This window comes from Pimephales promelas, chromosome 12 (assembly GCF_988280905.1).
Source record: "Pimephales promelas chromosome 12, fPimPro1.hap1.1, whole genome shotgun sequence".
Classification (NCBI taxonomy): domain Eukaryota; kingdom Metazoa; phylum Chordata; class Actinopteri; order Cypriniformes; family Leuciscidae; genus Pimephales; species Pimephales promelas.
The window spans coordinates 14,315,021-14,331,740 of NC_142780.1; the positions used below are offsets into that span (position 1 = coordinate 14,315,021).

General features: G+C 39.3%; 1 protein-coding gene across 7 annotated transcripts in view; it reads right to left on the reverse strand.

The window, feature by feature from the left end:
* Positions 1-13,205, reverse strand: part of fam131bb (family with sequence similarity 131 member Bb) — a 77,813-nt gene extending 64,608 nt beyond the window's left edge. For 6 of the 7 annotated variants that reach the window (XM_039694417.2, XM_039694415.2, XM_039694413.2 and 3 more), the window contains exon 1: positions 13,065-13,204. In XM_039694417.2, the coding sequence (XP_039550351.2) occupies positions 13,065-13,087 (23 nt within the window). In that variant the 5' untranslated portion in view covers positions 13,088-13,204. Of the gene's footprint in view, positions 1-13,064 lie in introns of all 7 variants that reach the window. The other variant, XM_089117535.1, reaches the window with a different exon arrangement.
* Between the last annotated feature and the right edge of the window lie 3,515 nt (positions 13,206-16,720).

Below are 16,720 nucleotides of genomic sequence, written 5' to 3' on the forward strand. Positions count from 1 at the left end.
TCCACAACAGTACACAATACTGTACTAATTTGTTTTCTTTTGCATTGAGCCAAGAAATCAATCTTATGTTTACATCCTTCTCAAAGCTCACCTACACACAGCGAAAGATGAAGCTTCTCATGCAATTGTATGTTCTGCTCTTCTGAATTAGAAAGACCACATCTATACATAACAGGATCATTTTCTTCCATAACAACCATAGACCTTAAACAAATCAATTAAACTGGTAATATGCTTTCTATATTCTCAGTTTACAAACCTCCACTGGGATTCCTGGTATTATCAACAACAACACCATTGCTTGAGGTCTGCCATTGCTAATGATATCCAATCAAAAACATTCCCTGCATCATTACTTCAACAAATTCCCACTCCTGCATTAACTGACACACAAAACTCATTCCTCTTTATTTCTTAGTTTCTCGTCTAAGATACGTTTAGGTATTACTTAAATCTGTCAATGAAATCTGCACAAATGGAGCAATAATATGCGACCACATTATCCTGTACGATGAGCCAACTCGTTTTCCCCAATGGTTTTCTTTTCTCTGATACCTCCCCTGTCCCCTGCGGTCAAACCATGGAGCAGCAGCTCTGCTAGTAACGCAAAGCTGAAGAGGAGTGGAGGGAATATGAGAGAGAGAGAGAGAGAGAGAGAGAGAGAGAGAGAGAGAGAGAGAGAGAGAGCGGCCGTGCGGTACGTGCCACAACGCTTCTCCTGCAGCTGTAGTTATTATGACAACCGCAGCAAAGAAAGACGCTATCCGCCTCTGCCTATCTATGAATATCCCCTAATGGAAGAAAGACTGAGGAATTCCTTCAACATGGGACTGTCGGCTCATTTCAGCATAAGAGCGTGTTTGAGAGAGAAAGCGTCGGTTCCAGCTACTCGTGGCTGCTGTATGCTGTGTTTGAGCACTGCATGTTGCTGATGATGATTATCAGCTTTCTCACGCGACCCGTGCGAGCCGAGGGGTGTGTGCGTGTGTGTGTGTGTGTGTGACCCTGTGTAATTGTGTCCGTCCGTGTGTTTGCAGAAGGCTCTGTTTCTGCAGATACTAGCACAACGATTCATTTTAACAACATATTGCAGTCGTTCACGCGATGCATGATGTGTGACTGCAGAAAAGCACTGCAGCTCGCCTCGTTTACACCTGGCCTAAAGGCCCTCCGAGACGGATTTGAATCCTTTCTCGCTTAAACCACTTCGGGCTGGTCAACATTGGTCAGGGTATTCTGGCAAACCGTTTGCCAATCACGCCTAGCAATCGTTAAAGCAATCTGTGGTACAGGCCATTTACCAACAAGCGATGCGTAATTCGCAAAGCACAATGCTACGTGATGGGACAACAGAAAATAGCATTGTGCTTTGCGAATTATCCATTGCTTGTTGGTAAATTGGTACCACAGATTGCTTTGCCGATTGCTAGACGTCACGTGATTGGCAAACAGTTTGCCAGAATATAACCTGACCCACATTCCAGACGAAACTGGACAAATCTAAATGCATCTGGTTGTTGAAAACATGTAAATTTTACTCAGAAAAACGCTAAAAAGATAAACGTGTGAGCGTGTTATAGGCTATATAGCCAAAATCACAGCAGAAGACCAGCTGAGCATCTATGCATTTAGCATTTAGCCAACTTAATAATGCCAGTGAATGGTTGTGTCTGTTTTGAAGTCCATAAAAGTGTATATCATAAAAGTGCTCCGCACAGCTCCGGGGGGTTAATAAAGGCCTTCTGAAGCAAAGCGTTTGTGAAAAAAAAAAATACAAAAGTAAAATTGTAGCTTCCTGCATACACAGTCTTATGGCAACTTGTGACATTGGAAATAGCGTATCATGACGTAGCGTAAATATCAGTAAAGTTGGCTTAAGTTGAATTTGCTTGGCCGGAAGCTACTTATTTTACTTTATGAAGTTATAAATATGTATATAAATATTATACATATTTTTCTAATTTAATACATATTTTTCTTACACCAACTCATTGCTTCGCTTCAAAAGGCCTTTATTAACCCCCAGAGCCATGTGGAGCACTTATATGATGGGGGTAGATGCACTTTATGATGGATAGATGCACTTTTATGGACTTCAAAACAAAAACAACCATTCAATGCCATTATAAAGCTTGGAAGAGCCAGGGCATTTTTTAATATAACTCTGACTGTATTCATCTGAAAGAAGAATGCCAGCTATACCTATGATGACTTGAGGGTGAGTAAATCATGGGCTAATTTTCATTATTGTGTGAACTATCTCTTTGAGTCCTACTTGTTTTGTAAGGGCATTCAATGCTGACAAAAATAAAAAAGTTGGGCTAGTTTTGTGTCTATGAGAGAGAGAGAGAGAGATGCCAATGCCAGAACAGCCAACACTGTTGTAAATGAACTATAAACCATGTCTTCTTGGGGCTGATTGCTTTAGTTTACAATTGTTGCGCTAAATATTTGCTCTCACATGGAGATAATTGGCCTTAAAAACAGAGAAAAAACATCATTCTACATAAGGGTGGTTGACCCTTAAGGTGACAGGCATGTTGAGATCACAGCCAAATACTACTGCTCACTTTATTTCAGTAACCATCAGAGACCTCCAAATGTCAATTTATTGAGCATGATTAGGGGTTAGTATTTGTTGTGCAGGTAATCACCTCTGTGGATGAGATGAACAATGAAATATTTAGAATCAGTTGCAGGGTAGATAACAAAACAAAACAAAACAACACAAATTTTAAAAATTTACCCTACTTCCTTTTTAAAAGTGTTTTGCTACTCAGCTTTATCAGTACACATGACAAAGAATCATTCTTATTTTCCACTCCATCCATGCTTTACACAATCCAATCAATTCACAATGGAGAAAAGTTCTGCCCAATATATACATTATAGTTGAAAACCCACATGGCAGAAGCTATTGGGCTGTGAAGGGCTTTTTATGTCAACTTTTCATGGCTTCATCAGGAAGACATGGCAAAAATGATTTTATTTCCTACACTCACAAATGTAGATGGCATCTAAAGCTGCAGTATATGATACCGTAAATTGAAAAGTCAGCAATATTAACCTAAAAAAACAGATACAATTTTATTATTGGCTAAGAAAAATCCTGTAATTAACCATAAAGTCTACCGTATAGCATTCTTTATTTGAAACAAAACATTGGGGTCTAAAAATTATCAATATGTTCCAAGCTTTACTGAAAAACCTGTTGTACACAATCTACTATGTCCTCTGATCATTTATACTTGTTTTAGCAAGTAAAAGGCCTTTTAGTATAATTGTAGAAAATACAATTAAAAGATTAATGGTAACACGTTACAAAAAGGTTGAATTAATAGGCCTAAATGCTTTATTTAACATGGAATAAGATTGAACAATACTGATACAGCATTTACTAATCTTAGTTACGATTGTTATGTTAGAAATGTTAATTTCAGCATTTACTGATACATGATTAAAATCAAAAGAATTATTAGCTAATGCACTGTGAACTAACATGAACAAACAACAACAGTATTTTTATTTAACAAAGATTAATAAATACTGTAACAAATGTATTGCTCATAGTTCATGTTACTAATGTTAACAAATTAGACCTTATTGTAAATTGATAGCAGAATAACTTTTATATTGTTAATAATATTTTAAGATGAAAACTTACTGGACCAAAGTAACTACACAATTTTCAATCACCATTGTATTGCATCATATGTTTATGTATGCATTTTTATTGTAAATAGCTCAATTTTATTCAAAGAACCAAAATGAGCGAAAATAAAGCTGTGTTTTTCCTCACTATTGTCACACAAATAACTTTATAGATTAAAACATATTTGACCATTCTGACTTTGACAATTATTTCAAGTCAGACTTGTTTACAGGGTTAATATCCTGCTTGTTACGCATACATCCAAACCCAGTCAAGAGTCATAACACTCCCCGAGGAACAATCCCACTCTTGCAGAGAGTTTAGTCCTGGGAATAAACCACACTCTGCATGTCAAGTATGACATTACTACATGACCAGTGTCACACTCATTCACTTATATACTATAGTGAACATTTTAATACAATGCATATTCTGAGTTTTTAATGTGTGCGTGTGTTATTTGCTGAGTCAGGCAGCTGGAGACACAGCAGCAAGGGGATCATTATGAAGCTCTCGCTGCAGACTCATGCCAAAGCCCATGGCATGCTGCACTGAGTTCATAAACTGCTGAGCGTGAGCGTACCTGCCAGATAACAGCCCTCGCTCACTCAGCCCTGCTCATCCATACATTAAAGTCACAGGTATATCTCATGGTTACAACAACGTATTGGTTCTGTGCAGGCTTCGGTTTAAACTGATATGACATTAAGCCAAAATTTTCACTATTTATTTTCTTAATGATATTGATTCTTTGATCCATCTTCCTCTGAAATAACTTTCCTTTTCCACTGAGACCAAGTCATTGTTTTGCAAGTAACAAGTAAAGTCTCGAGTCTTTGCATTCAAGTCCCAAGTCAAGTCCCGAGTCAAGACAGACAAGTCCAAGTCAAGTTGCAAGTCCTCGAGTTTAAGCTTCAAGTTAAACAAGTCATTAGTGCACTTTTGCACAAATTACTGTCTCAGTGTTAATTAGCCTATGTAGTAGCCAAAATGAAATTTATACTAATTTATATCAGGAAGGCTTCTAAAATAAGATATAATATAATAATATTTATGTTCATTGGGAAAATTAATCGTGATTTGCTACACATTAAGTTTAAAATATTGAGTCCCTGGTTTAATAATTTTGTTAACGAGACAGTAATTGTAGGCTACTAGAACATTCCTATTTCCATGGCGACATTTCAAGCATCACGTGACACTTTTTGGGGCTACGTGCCTGTCATTTACAAAAATCCATCCATTTCTCCCGAAAAAGACATGAAAGTGAGTGGCTGGTGAACAGGTAAAGACTTTATAGTTACCTATAGGCTAAAATGTGCGTTTGTTGTGGGGGAAAAATAACGTCTCAAAATTACATTTGAAAGGTTTATTATTTTCACTTACTTAGACGTCAGTGTTTTTTTTCTCAAATTATAAATGGTTCGCTAGTACTTGTGTATTTAAATGCATGAAAAAGAAAAAAGAAAACATTATTTGGTTGAAAACTGTCTGAACGTGTGATAATAAATGACAACTGGTACGCGCTGCTGAACGCACTCTATCACGCGCTCAAAACGTGCGAAAGCAGCGCTAATCAGCGCTGTGATCATGCGTCAATGATACAGTACAGTCAGTGATTATTACAACTCTGATCTGTGGTTAGAAGGTCAAGTCTTTCCAAGTCACAGGGCTCAAGTCCGAGTCATTGTTGTCAAAGTCGAGTCGCAAGTCATCTTGAATATGTGAAGTCGAGTCGCAAGTCATCAAATTTGGGACTCGAGTCCAAGTCAAGTCCGAGTCATGCGAATCGAGTCCACGACCCTGCTACTAGATAGGATAGTTCACCCCCCAAAATAAAAATTGTGTCGAAATTTCTTCACACTCATTGTTCTAAACTTGTATGACTCACAAAATACGTTTTGTCCATACAATGAAATTCAATGGTTTCAATGGATTTTAACCAAAACTGTAACTTTAACCAAAAGCCATAGCACTGCTTTATCAAACCCACATTCTAACACTGAATTGATTCTGAATCGGTTCCTCATAAATAAAACCAATACCCTGTTTCACTCCACATTACAGATGTAAAATTGGTTGCGAATTATGGTTCGATAATATGGTTCGGACATAATTATATATGAAATCGCTTACTCTCTTGAGTAGGTACTGTTGTGAATAAGTAATTACTTACAAGAATGTCTCTTATTAATTCTAATCTATAGTATGATTGTGTGTAGTGCTGTGTGAATGTAATCCGGACGTACTACATTTGCCATGCTGTCATTATCCTGTGAAGTACCAGCGTCAGTTACGTCGCTTCATTTCCAGTCACAAATTCTCCCTTGGCCTCATGGGATAGTAAAGTGTCCATCTTATGCACACTTTAGAATCTCACCGAAAGTAGGTGGTCTGGGTACAGGGTACTTTTTGCCTACTCTTATATGAGTACTGTGAATTTAGACACACTTCTTTTGTCACTTACTGTTTTTCGTCTACTACTACTACGGAAGTATGCAATTTCAGACATACAGTAGATAGCCATAATAAAGGCTAGATGTCTTACGGTGGAGTCTCTATCGTCATCACCGGTGGCCATCTTGTCACAGGCAAGCTTTCTGGCTGGCTCTGTGGTTCCTGATGTCAGACGAGTGATGAGGACGAAAACAAATACCTGTATCTCGTTGAAATCTTGACGGATTTACAAACGGCTTGGTTTCTTACAAATGTTATTAACATGGCTATAATTATGGATGATTATTTATTTATACACTTATTATTCATAAGTATGCAGTGTCATAACTACATCTCTGATGTTTATAACAAACCAAACCGTTTGAAAATCGGTAGAAAATTGAGCAAGTAATGGTTATCTAAAAAGTACATGCACCATTAAAACACAATGTTAAAAGTGAGCGAGCTGCCTGTGACAATATGGCCGCCAGGTGCGGACGACGACCTCCATTGGCCAGCAGCGCGGACGAGACATCTAGCCTTTATTATGGATATCTATGATTTCAGATGCAGCCAATGTTTCTATGTTACTTTGATGGTGCACTACTACGAAACTTTGGCCACTCTATCGCCATCTGTGGATGAAACCAAAAAATTCAAAGTTTGCAGAATAGTTTTTTCCTATTGCTGTTATTCTTTGAACCTATTGGTGATAAATGGATCTGTCACACTACTCTATGAACCCCTGAGATTAAAGCCTAGTTCACACTACCAGCATTACACAGCGACAAAGCAACATGATTAATTTCAATGGAGAGCTGGTGATTTCCGGCGACATTGAACGTTGGAGACAAGATGTAGGCGTATCCAGCAACACGAATTTCGGGAGCGACAGTCTGTTACGGTCTGACATCTGGGTCACAACTGAGTGCAGAATTATTTAGTGGATATCGGAGAAAGTATAAGCAAACACACTTATTTGATGCCAAAGAGCAAACCAGACTGTAATGGGGTGTGGTGGCTGTGGGTGATTTCAGGAATATCAATAAACTAGAGCCAGAGATTATGCAGAAACTAATGCGAAAAAGTAATTGAACAAGCTTTCAAAGTAATGAAAAGTTATTGCTCTCTTTTACAAGAATAATTGCTAGTTTGAAATGCTGCTGTGCCATTAAATTATGAAATCAATAAGCACCCAGGACAACGTTTTTGTGTGATCACATATCTTATAAATGCATGAAACCCTAATTTATTGGTACCATGATGAATAGTGATTTTTGCTTTTAAAGCCTTTGTGGTGAGATAATGGATGCAAAAAAAAAAAAAAAAAATGCATTTCAAGGCAGCTCATAAGCCCTCACATTTCTACACCAAATCTGTTACTGCAACAAAACCGTGAAGCTTTATTTGCATTATTGCAGTACTAAGCTCAATGTGCTTGTTTGTTTTGAATCATTTACTACATTGATCACAGCAGGATCCAGGATGAGAGTGTGTCCAGTCTTTTATGGCGTCCACTGGCTTCATATCACAAGGCTTCACTTTACAAATCGATATTGGGCTACAGAGCTGGACAGAGAAAGTGGTAAACACCCAGAATCCTACACTGCACACTCATAATATACTGTCTGCTTTACTCTACCCAATAATCGTGTATGAAGAGCCACACACTCGGTCAACTGATTTTACCTCATTATGACTAAAGCACCTGTGTAAACATTCATGTAATTATCTCCTTAAAATTGTACTCTATACCTCTGTATGAAAATCTAATCCAGTACAAAATCAAAAATAAAATGCTTCTACATCCACAATAACTCTTATACTGCACACAACTCGAATCACATTAGAGTTTTTACCACTCAAGGATGTTTACTTATTGTCAGGGTCTTGTCACTTTGATTGGTCTTGATTCTTAGTTTGGTAATAGGATCCTGACACTGTCTTGTCTGTGTACACTGTGCAGCTTGGTTTTCGGGCAGTGCGCGCTCTCGTCCATGTGGTGTGTTGAGTGTCTTTGGAGAATGGTGTCTGGATCCTGACAATGCTGTCTGATACAGTAGATGTCACTTTTTTGTTTTTTTGTTGACATCACTTTGCACAGGCCCCTCCTACGACTGTTGACGGACACTGCAGTTTTAGCATAGACCTGTCCTGAGTGAGCTGTACGCAGTCCGCCATTGTATCGACAAGAATGGTGTAGCGACAAGAATGTCTCGTAAGCAACTCAGGTTATACATGCTGTTGGATGTGAGAGTGAGTCTTCATGTACTCCTGACAACAGAGCCGCTGAAGATGACGCAGTGAATTAGTTTTATTTTTGAAGTAAATTCACCCCCAAAATGTGTTTATCTTTGACCGAATCATTTTACACCAGACTTCTTTGTGAACGAGGGGCAATAAAAAAACAGGTTTTACTTTAAGGATAGATCAGTAGCCTACCAAATGTTTGTGATCCAGCTTAGTCTCTGGATCGATACTGGTTACGGCAGTGAAAAAAGGCACACTTTATTAAGCCCCATTCACAATATAAGCGACAAAGTGACACGATACCATTCATTTCAATCTATAATTGACCTATGGCTAAGCCACACCCCCTCCACTCACTCGGACAAACATGGCACGGGCACTATGGCAGCTGTCACAGTAGAAGACATTTAACAGGAGGCAATTGGTGATTTTTGGAGACAAAAAAAATTATATATCATCTTGAAGTCACCTAAAGGGCATTAACCATCCATTGGAGGGTTATATTAATAATTTTATTGTTGAGAAGGTCGATGAAAAGCTTCAGCTCCAGGCAGAGATGTACAGGTCACAGTGTAAACGTGATAACCCGCATATCATTGCCATCACTGTTTGGTGCTACTGTACATTAATCATTCAGAACAAAATCGTTAACATTTGTTACCTTGGTTATTTACAGATATATGTTAATGAAGCTAATTGACATGATGTACAATGCAGCTAGAAGCTAACGTTAAGGTTTTCTAATGTACGTCTAACGTTAGACTAACGTTACGTTAGAGATTTAAAAGATAACGTTCAAATACGTTGTTGCCTAAACCAGATGTAGACATCCTTGTTTAATTTATCCACGTTTAGTTGGTGTTGTGGTCTAGCTACCGCATAACTTAACCCAGAGTAGACATCTCGGTTGAGATGTGGCTTGGGAAATGGTAAAAAAAAATACACACCGTCACCTAGCCTCTCAGATAGTGTCAGAGTTGCATGTACCCCATGAAATCCGTTTGACCATTTTAAACTTAAAATAACAAGAAAAAACGAATGAAAACTGACTAACTCCAATGCATTTCAATGGAAGTGGAAGCAGAGAATGTCCGAGTGTATTGGGCTAGCTGCGCACTGTGATTGGCTCATCGCGTTTGAGGGCGTGGCTTAGCCATAGGTCAATTTCCATGAGGAGCGGATGATTTCTGACGACATTCGCGACAGCGACCGTTGGCGACCGGTGGGGCGTGTCTGGCGACGCGAAAAAGTTGAGATCTGTTTAAATTTATGAAAATGATGAGTGACTTTCGGGAGCGACAACCAAGGAGTGAAGTCAGTGGAGCTGACTCTTCAGTGCAGAGACCGAGGCAAGTTGACTGAGAAGCTCTTTTTAGCTGTCAGAAACTGTCATAATATATCTCTGTGTACATACAGTGGTGTTCACCGTACTGACTCCGTGACTCAATGGTTTCAGGAACCCAGATAGACCGGCATTTGCCCGTTTGCTGCAGTTAAATAGCCGCAATGGCAAAGAGCACTCACTGTTTCTGCTTCATCTTGAATATTATGCATTTTATGTACTGATTCCATTTATATTTAGAACTTTCCTTCCAAAATATTTGTTTGTACCGGCAAGAAAACGCATTTGTTGTCTAACATTAAGTAACCTCCGTGAATGTCACTCACAAACATTACTAGGCAACCAGTAGTGGGGAACGCCCTCCAGCGCAGCCACTGCGCGGTGCGGCGACCTGCAGCGACAAAGTCGCTTGTGGTGTGAACGGGGTTTTACAGTTCATAAGAGATGTTTTACGGATATAAAGTTTACCAGACCCCTGAAAAGGCATAAGGTTGATATTTTACTGTTAGTTCTAACTAGTGCTTTAGTGTAATTCGCTGTGTATGTTGATAATTAATAGGGAGAGAGAGAGTTTATGGATAAGAATTTAATGCACACTTCTTGTACTGTATTATTCGGCTCACCTTGATTTTCTGGAGTGAAAACGGATGCTTCATCTTTTGTGTGATGTACAATAAACTTCCTAAAACTCATTAGTAAGGTTTTTGCCATCATTCGGACGGAACGACATGGTTTGTAGTGGATAAAAGCAAGGTGACAACATAAATTATATCCGTAATTAAACTAAATATATGTTTTCCATGCAGCATAATTCTCTGGCTCTTTAGGCATATTGTCCAACTCTGGTTCGAACTGAACACCGCTGACATTTCAGTGCATGAGATTATCCTGTTTGCTTGTTGCATGAGCTATTGAAGCTCCTCCATCTCTTGAAAGGGGGCAGGGAGCAGTAACTCATTTGCATTTAAAGGGACACACACAAAAAACGCAATCTTTTTTGCTCAAAAAGTGGCCATTGTTAAGCTAAAACTTCACATACACACTCTGGGGACATCAGATACTTATTTTGCATCTTGAAAAAGCGGATTAATAAGTCCCCTTTAAAGGGATAGTTCACTTGGGGACATCAGATACTTATTTTACATCTTGAAAAAGGGGATTAATAAGTCCCCTTTAAAGGGATAGTTCACTTTGAAATCAATTTTTGGTATATTTTAGCTTACCTCAGGGGCATCCAAGATGGTGTTTGTGATTATTGTTGTTGTGACTACTGAGGTCATGGACACCTGGATTCAGCAGTTTGTCCAATTTTGGAAGACAGGAAACAAAGGAGCTTGCTGAAGTTCAGGAAGTAGTGCAGGTGTGCATAAAGCCAATTTTGATATTTCTAGGTCAAATTTAAGTACACATTGTTGGCCTAAGACACAAAACGAGCGGTTTGTGTGAGAAAACGAACAATATTTATATTGTTTTAACCTCTTGTACCAAGACACAACTGACTGTTTATGTGAATACTTGCCAAAGTATTTTGACATAACTGCGTATATATATATATATATATATATATATATATATATTTTAAAAGCAGTTATGATAACAGATGTGTCATTAGATTTTATATGTTTTTTAGTCAAATGTAATGGAGAAGCCCCTCTTTCAACCGTAGACACATTTAGGTTAGTGAATAAAACACTTATACCAGTACATATATTTAAATGAGGTTCACAGTATGTCATGAATAGTTTGACTGAATTGATTCCGGCTCTTGATTATTTACCTCAACACAGAATCTGTACCGTTCCCGCACAGCGTGTTGACCTCCATTTTAGTGCTGCGCTGTGTAATAAACACTATTTATCAAACCCTCCCTCCCTCCTCTCTTACGTTCCTCCCCCTGACTCCCTCTCGCTCTCTCTTTCCTTCTCCCAGTGTGGATGTGAGGCAGGTGGCCCAGCAAGAGAAGTTTGACACAGTTTCTGCATCTGAGATTTAATGTACTGTAGTGCTGCTGATGTTGAACGTGTGCATGTTCCTGGGACAAAGTCAGTTTGTTCTGCACCACTTCCCATGATCCAGTGAATCTGAAACTATAACGGTGTCATAAAGTGTCTCCCAACTACAGCTCCACCAATGAGGCTTAAGTATCCCTTCATCAATACCTAATAAGAAATATGTTACATTTAAATCCTATTATATGGATATATTTAATCATTATCAATTCGTTTAATATTATTAATATGATATACAATATTCTAAAATATCATAAATTTAATATCATATAATATTATATGTATAAATAAATAAAGAATGGTTGCTGTTGAAAAACTTTCTATCAGAACAATAGAATTTGATGCCACAAACCTTTTAAGGAAAGGCACCAAATCAATGCTGTGATCTGGTTTAAAAGCATTTTTATTGCAGGCTGTAGAAGTGGAAAATAAATGATTCTATTAACGTCAAGCTTACATTTCAACCATTCTCCGCGATTTAAAGTGTATTTAAATGCTTAGTTCACCAAAAATGTTTAATTCTGTCATCATTTACTCACTATCATGTTGTTCAAAACCTTCTGCAGAACAAAAAAGAAGATAGTTTGAAGCCAAAGAGTTTAGGTTACGTATAGACTTCCATTGAATGGATTATACCCCTCTATATTTAAGAGTCTTTAAGATATTTCTCAAAATACAATCTTTTATGTTATTGAACGACAAAATACAGAATTTTAATTTCTTTGTGAACTATCCCTTTAATGTACCACCGGTCCAGCTAGGACCGGTAATTCAGACTTACTCATCAAGTGTGTTTCAGATTCAGGATGGTCCCAACCTGATTCCCTCTTCTCCCTCAATTCTCCTGCATGTATCACCCCTCCCTTCATCCCTCTCTCCATCTCCCTCGCACTGCAATGAAATTCAGCATGTTTCCCATCTCTCCCTCTCACTTTCAATCTGATTTCAATGTGCAACACGATACCATGAGAGCATCTCCAACAATAGAAATTTTCACTCTCGTTAATCGCCGTAAACAAGCTCTCTGCATTTCATCGCTCCATCATCTCTGCCTCCCACACACAGAGACCTTGCAGTAGCATAAATCAAAAGATGTGGGTTGGAATCCACACACACACACACACACACACACACACACACACAAAAACACACATGCAAGTCGCCACACGCCAGCGAACGCACAATGTGTCAGCTCGGATGTTTAACGTTACCCTCCACCAGCCAAATTCGTTTCACACATCTCAAACGTGGAGCGAAAATCGCCAGCCACACACCCAGCAAACCCCCCTTCCCGGCACGATAATTACCCCTCACACTTAGTACCCCCATTCACGTGCACCCTGCCAGAAAGTAGAAGAAAAGAAGAGGGTCTTACTGAGGGTTCGGGAGCCGATACATCCCATGGTTTATTCACAAAGGCCCTGGATACAAGCAAGGAAGCGCTAGCCTTTCACCATACATTCTCTCCTCCTCTCTCTCCTTTCTCTTTTCTGACTGCTGATTCTCTCCACTCATGCTGCTCCCTCCCTCCCCCTCTCTCTCTCCCTCCCTCTCACTCACTCACTCACTCTCTTCCTTCTCCCTCTCTCTCTCTGTGCTGTTTTACCTGTAAGTCAGTGTGTTGGAAATGAACAATATTATCACTGATTATGACGCTGATGTAGTTAAAACCCCAGATTGTGGATATCATAATCATTTTAGGAAATTAATTAGGTTTAAAAAAAGTGTAAATATTTCATTAAGGTGTAAATTTCACAAAGAATCATTGAATTAAACATTGAAGTAAAAAGGCAGAAAACGTATTGTCAAAATAATATTTGTTTCATTGACAACTTTCACTCTTGCCTGATTTAATGTACGCAGTTCTATAGAACAATATGCAAATTAGCCCCATCTACACTCGTTGACGTGATTGGTTACAAGGTAGTTTGTGAGGTTGGAAACACCAGTGAAATATTGCTTCCAAAACCAAAGTTTTTGAGACTGTCTTTGGTTCACTGCAGTTTTAAGGAGAAAATACTCATCAATGGTGTTGACTTTACCCATGGTTAGTCTTAAAGCAAATTAAAAACACCACATAGACATATAAACAATATAAACTTGATTTTCACCACAGGGGGGCTTAATTATAACCTCACAGAGAATTGGAAATGTGAAGAAAGTATAGTTTTTTGTATGTGTACTGTATGCATGTCGCACAGGTTTCCATTGCCGCAAATGTGCACTCCTGCGTGTGGTTTGGATCGTCTCGGCCTATATTACTAGAGCTCTCACAATGCGGTACAGATGTCTCTCTCTCTCTCTCTTTCACTGCCCTGACCACTGAACCAAACTCGCACAAACACTCATTACCGCAATACTGGAAAATCATGGGATCTCGCCACAGGATATTCCTGTGAGTCTCTCAAAACTTGAAAGATATCTTGGTGACAAAAACACACACAGAAGGAGTGGCTTTGTTATCTGGAGATCACTGCCTCCCACTCTCTCTTTCTTTCACTGGGCTTTTTCCTAACCTTCTTTCCATCCTGACCTGCTAATATTCGTTTAATTACCATGAGGTGATATCTTTATCTTTGTCTCTCTCTTTTACTCATTGATAATTCATGCACTGGGCTGTTTCTATATGTATTTGTCCTAAGCTCAGTGATGCAGACAGGGTATAAAAGAGGGAGGGTCAGTTGGTTTTTCATTGAGTTCAGCCAGGGAGAGATGGAGGGATTGAGGAGAACAGAACGGTTTAACGATGAGATGATAAATTAGTATTTAGAGAGAGAGAGGAAGAAAGAGAGAAAGAGAGATGGAGGGAGGGGGATGGTTAATTCTGTATGTACACAAAAAGACGGCTAGACGCAGCAGTCCAGCTGTAATCTACCCAATCCTGGAGAGTCTTACAGTGCCCTGGCTATTTATAGATTATCATCTTTCATTCTGTGTGTGTGTGTGTGTGTGTGTGTGTGTGTGCTAATGTGATGCAGTATGGCTTTGTAAATCGGCATGCCCTATTGTATGAGACAATGCATTTATCCTGATCTAATTAATTTGAATTTTCTATTTGATCTGTAGGCAATAATACATGTTAATTGCTAGACTGCGAAAGGAGCTCTTCAACCCCCCACCCCCACCCCCCTTTCACTCGCTCTCTCTCTCTCTGTGTGTGTGTGTCAGATGTTACCTACATTGTAAGGACCAAATGTCCCCTCAAAAATAAGAAAACAAATTTAAACATATCTAAGCCAATATCTAAAATGTAAAATAATTTCGCAATGTAAGTCTGAAAATTTACAGTAGTTAGAGGACCCAACGAGTCAATGTATACAAAAATAATGTAGGAAGTAGATTTTCTTTAAAATATACTTATAAATACGCTAAAGAAGCTTCTGGAGTCGTTTTTGTGAGAAAATTTTACTTCCGAATCTGAAAATGGGCGAGGCAGGCGTGATGTATTGGGCGGGAGAGCGGTCGATTCAAACAACAGGAAAACAATGGATCTCAATGACATTTCAGACGCTGAGGAAATACTTAAGCCTAGTCGCGACAATACCCTGACCTGTCGGCGAGCTCAACCAAACATGACAAAAACACAAACACATGGCCAGTAAAACAAATTACAAGCAGTTGTGCTCACACAAAATGAGACATGAAGAACATTGAAAACACTCATAAGCCATGTGTTCACACAGAACATGACAACATGAAAGCACAAGCACGTGTGTTTTACACTAGCTATGTGCTACACAGCTCACAACATGACATCATGACTTTTGCGTAAACATACGCGCCACTTTCGAGTCAAGTGGCGTATTATCTCTAAGCATTTTGAGCTATCCGTGTGTATGCGTGTATGTCTACTCCATTAATGTCCGAGTGAATTTGTGTGTCTGTACACGCCGTCAAATGTCCGAGCGAAACGAAGCAAAATGTAGATCTACATCTGGGGAGCTATGTTTTTCTTCCCTAGGATGGTAAGGGAACAGTCATAAATGCCATCAACATAAGTGAAGGGTAGGTTTAGGGACGGGGTTGAGGTAAATCATATATTTATATATACAGTAATAACGTTAAGTCAACGGCGTTCATAAACACGCTGAAAATACACACGCTACTTCATGAGATCAGTCTGCAGCACAAGACAAAACATGACATGAAAGCACGCGGCCGATGTAAACACGAACCGCGTGCTACACAAAACAACACACTGAACAGACTGAACACGAAACCGCACGCGAACAAGACAAGACAGAACGTTGACACACGGAGCATTTATGTCTGAATCCGGACACAAAACCGGTACCAAACTAGACAGATGTGCCGTGATTCGAACACCACGCCCGCTGAGCTGGATGCTGAGCTTCAACGGGGAAATGGGAAATGCACTGTGACGCGCTATGGGAATGAATGAGAAGGAGATTGAGTCAGCCGACCTGCTATAGGCTATGTAGCTGATTCTGAACGAACTCGTCTTCAAATGACCGTGTTCTTACGCATTTTTAGTCAATCCACAAGTTTCCTACGCCCCATGAGGCCTTGCGTCAAAAGTGGGCGCGACTTCCGGTTGGAAGTAAACAAAGCGCGATTTGACATGCTTGACACTCGTTCATTCAACAGTTGACAGTCATTCAAGTTATAGCGATCCAAACTAGCTAACGATGTGGGAACACAACCTCAACGAAATTAAAAAGGGTGAAATAACCAGCCCGATCTCATGAAAGTTCGTGTCTATGGCACGAATGTCATTTCTCGTGGCATTTATACGCCAAAAACAGTTTTTGCGTGTATTTGGCACGCGATTTTCGCGTACATATGATACGCACTTTTTTGCGTATAATACGCACGAACTCCCCACCCCCCTCCCCCCTAAACCTAACCCAGGGTTTTTTAGTGCGTACCATATACACGAAAAAAACACTTTTGGCGTATAAATGCCACGAGAAATGACACTCGTGGTATAGATACGCATCTTCATGAGACTGTGTTGAAATAACAGTACCTTTACCCTCCGCAGTAGTTGATTGGGAGTATTATAATAAC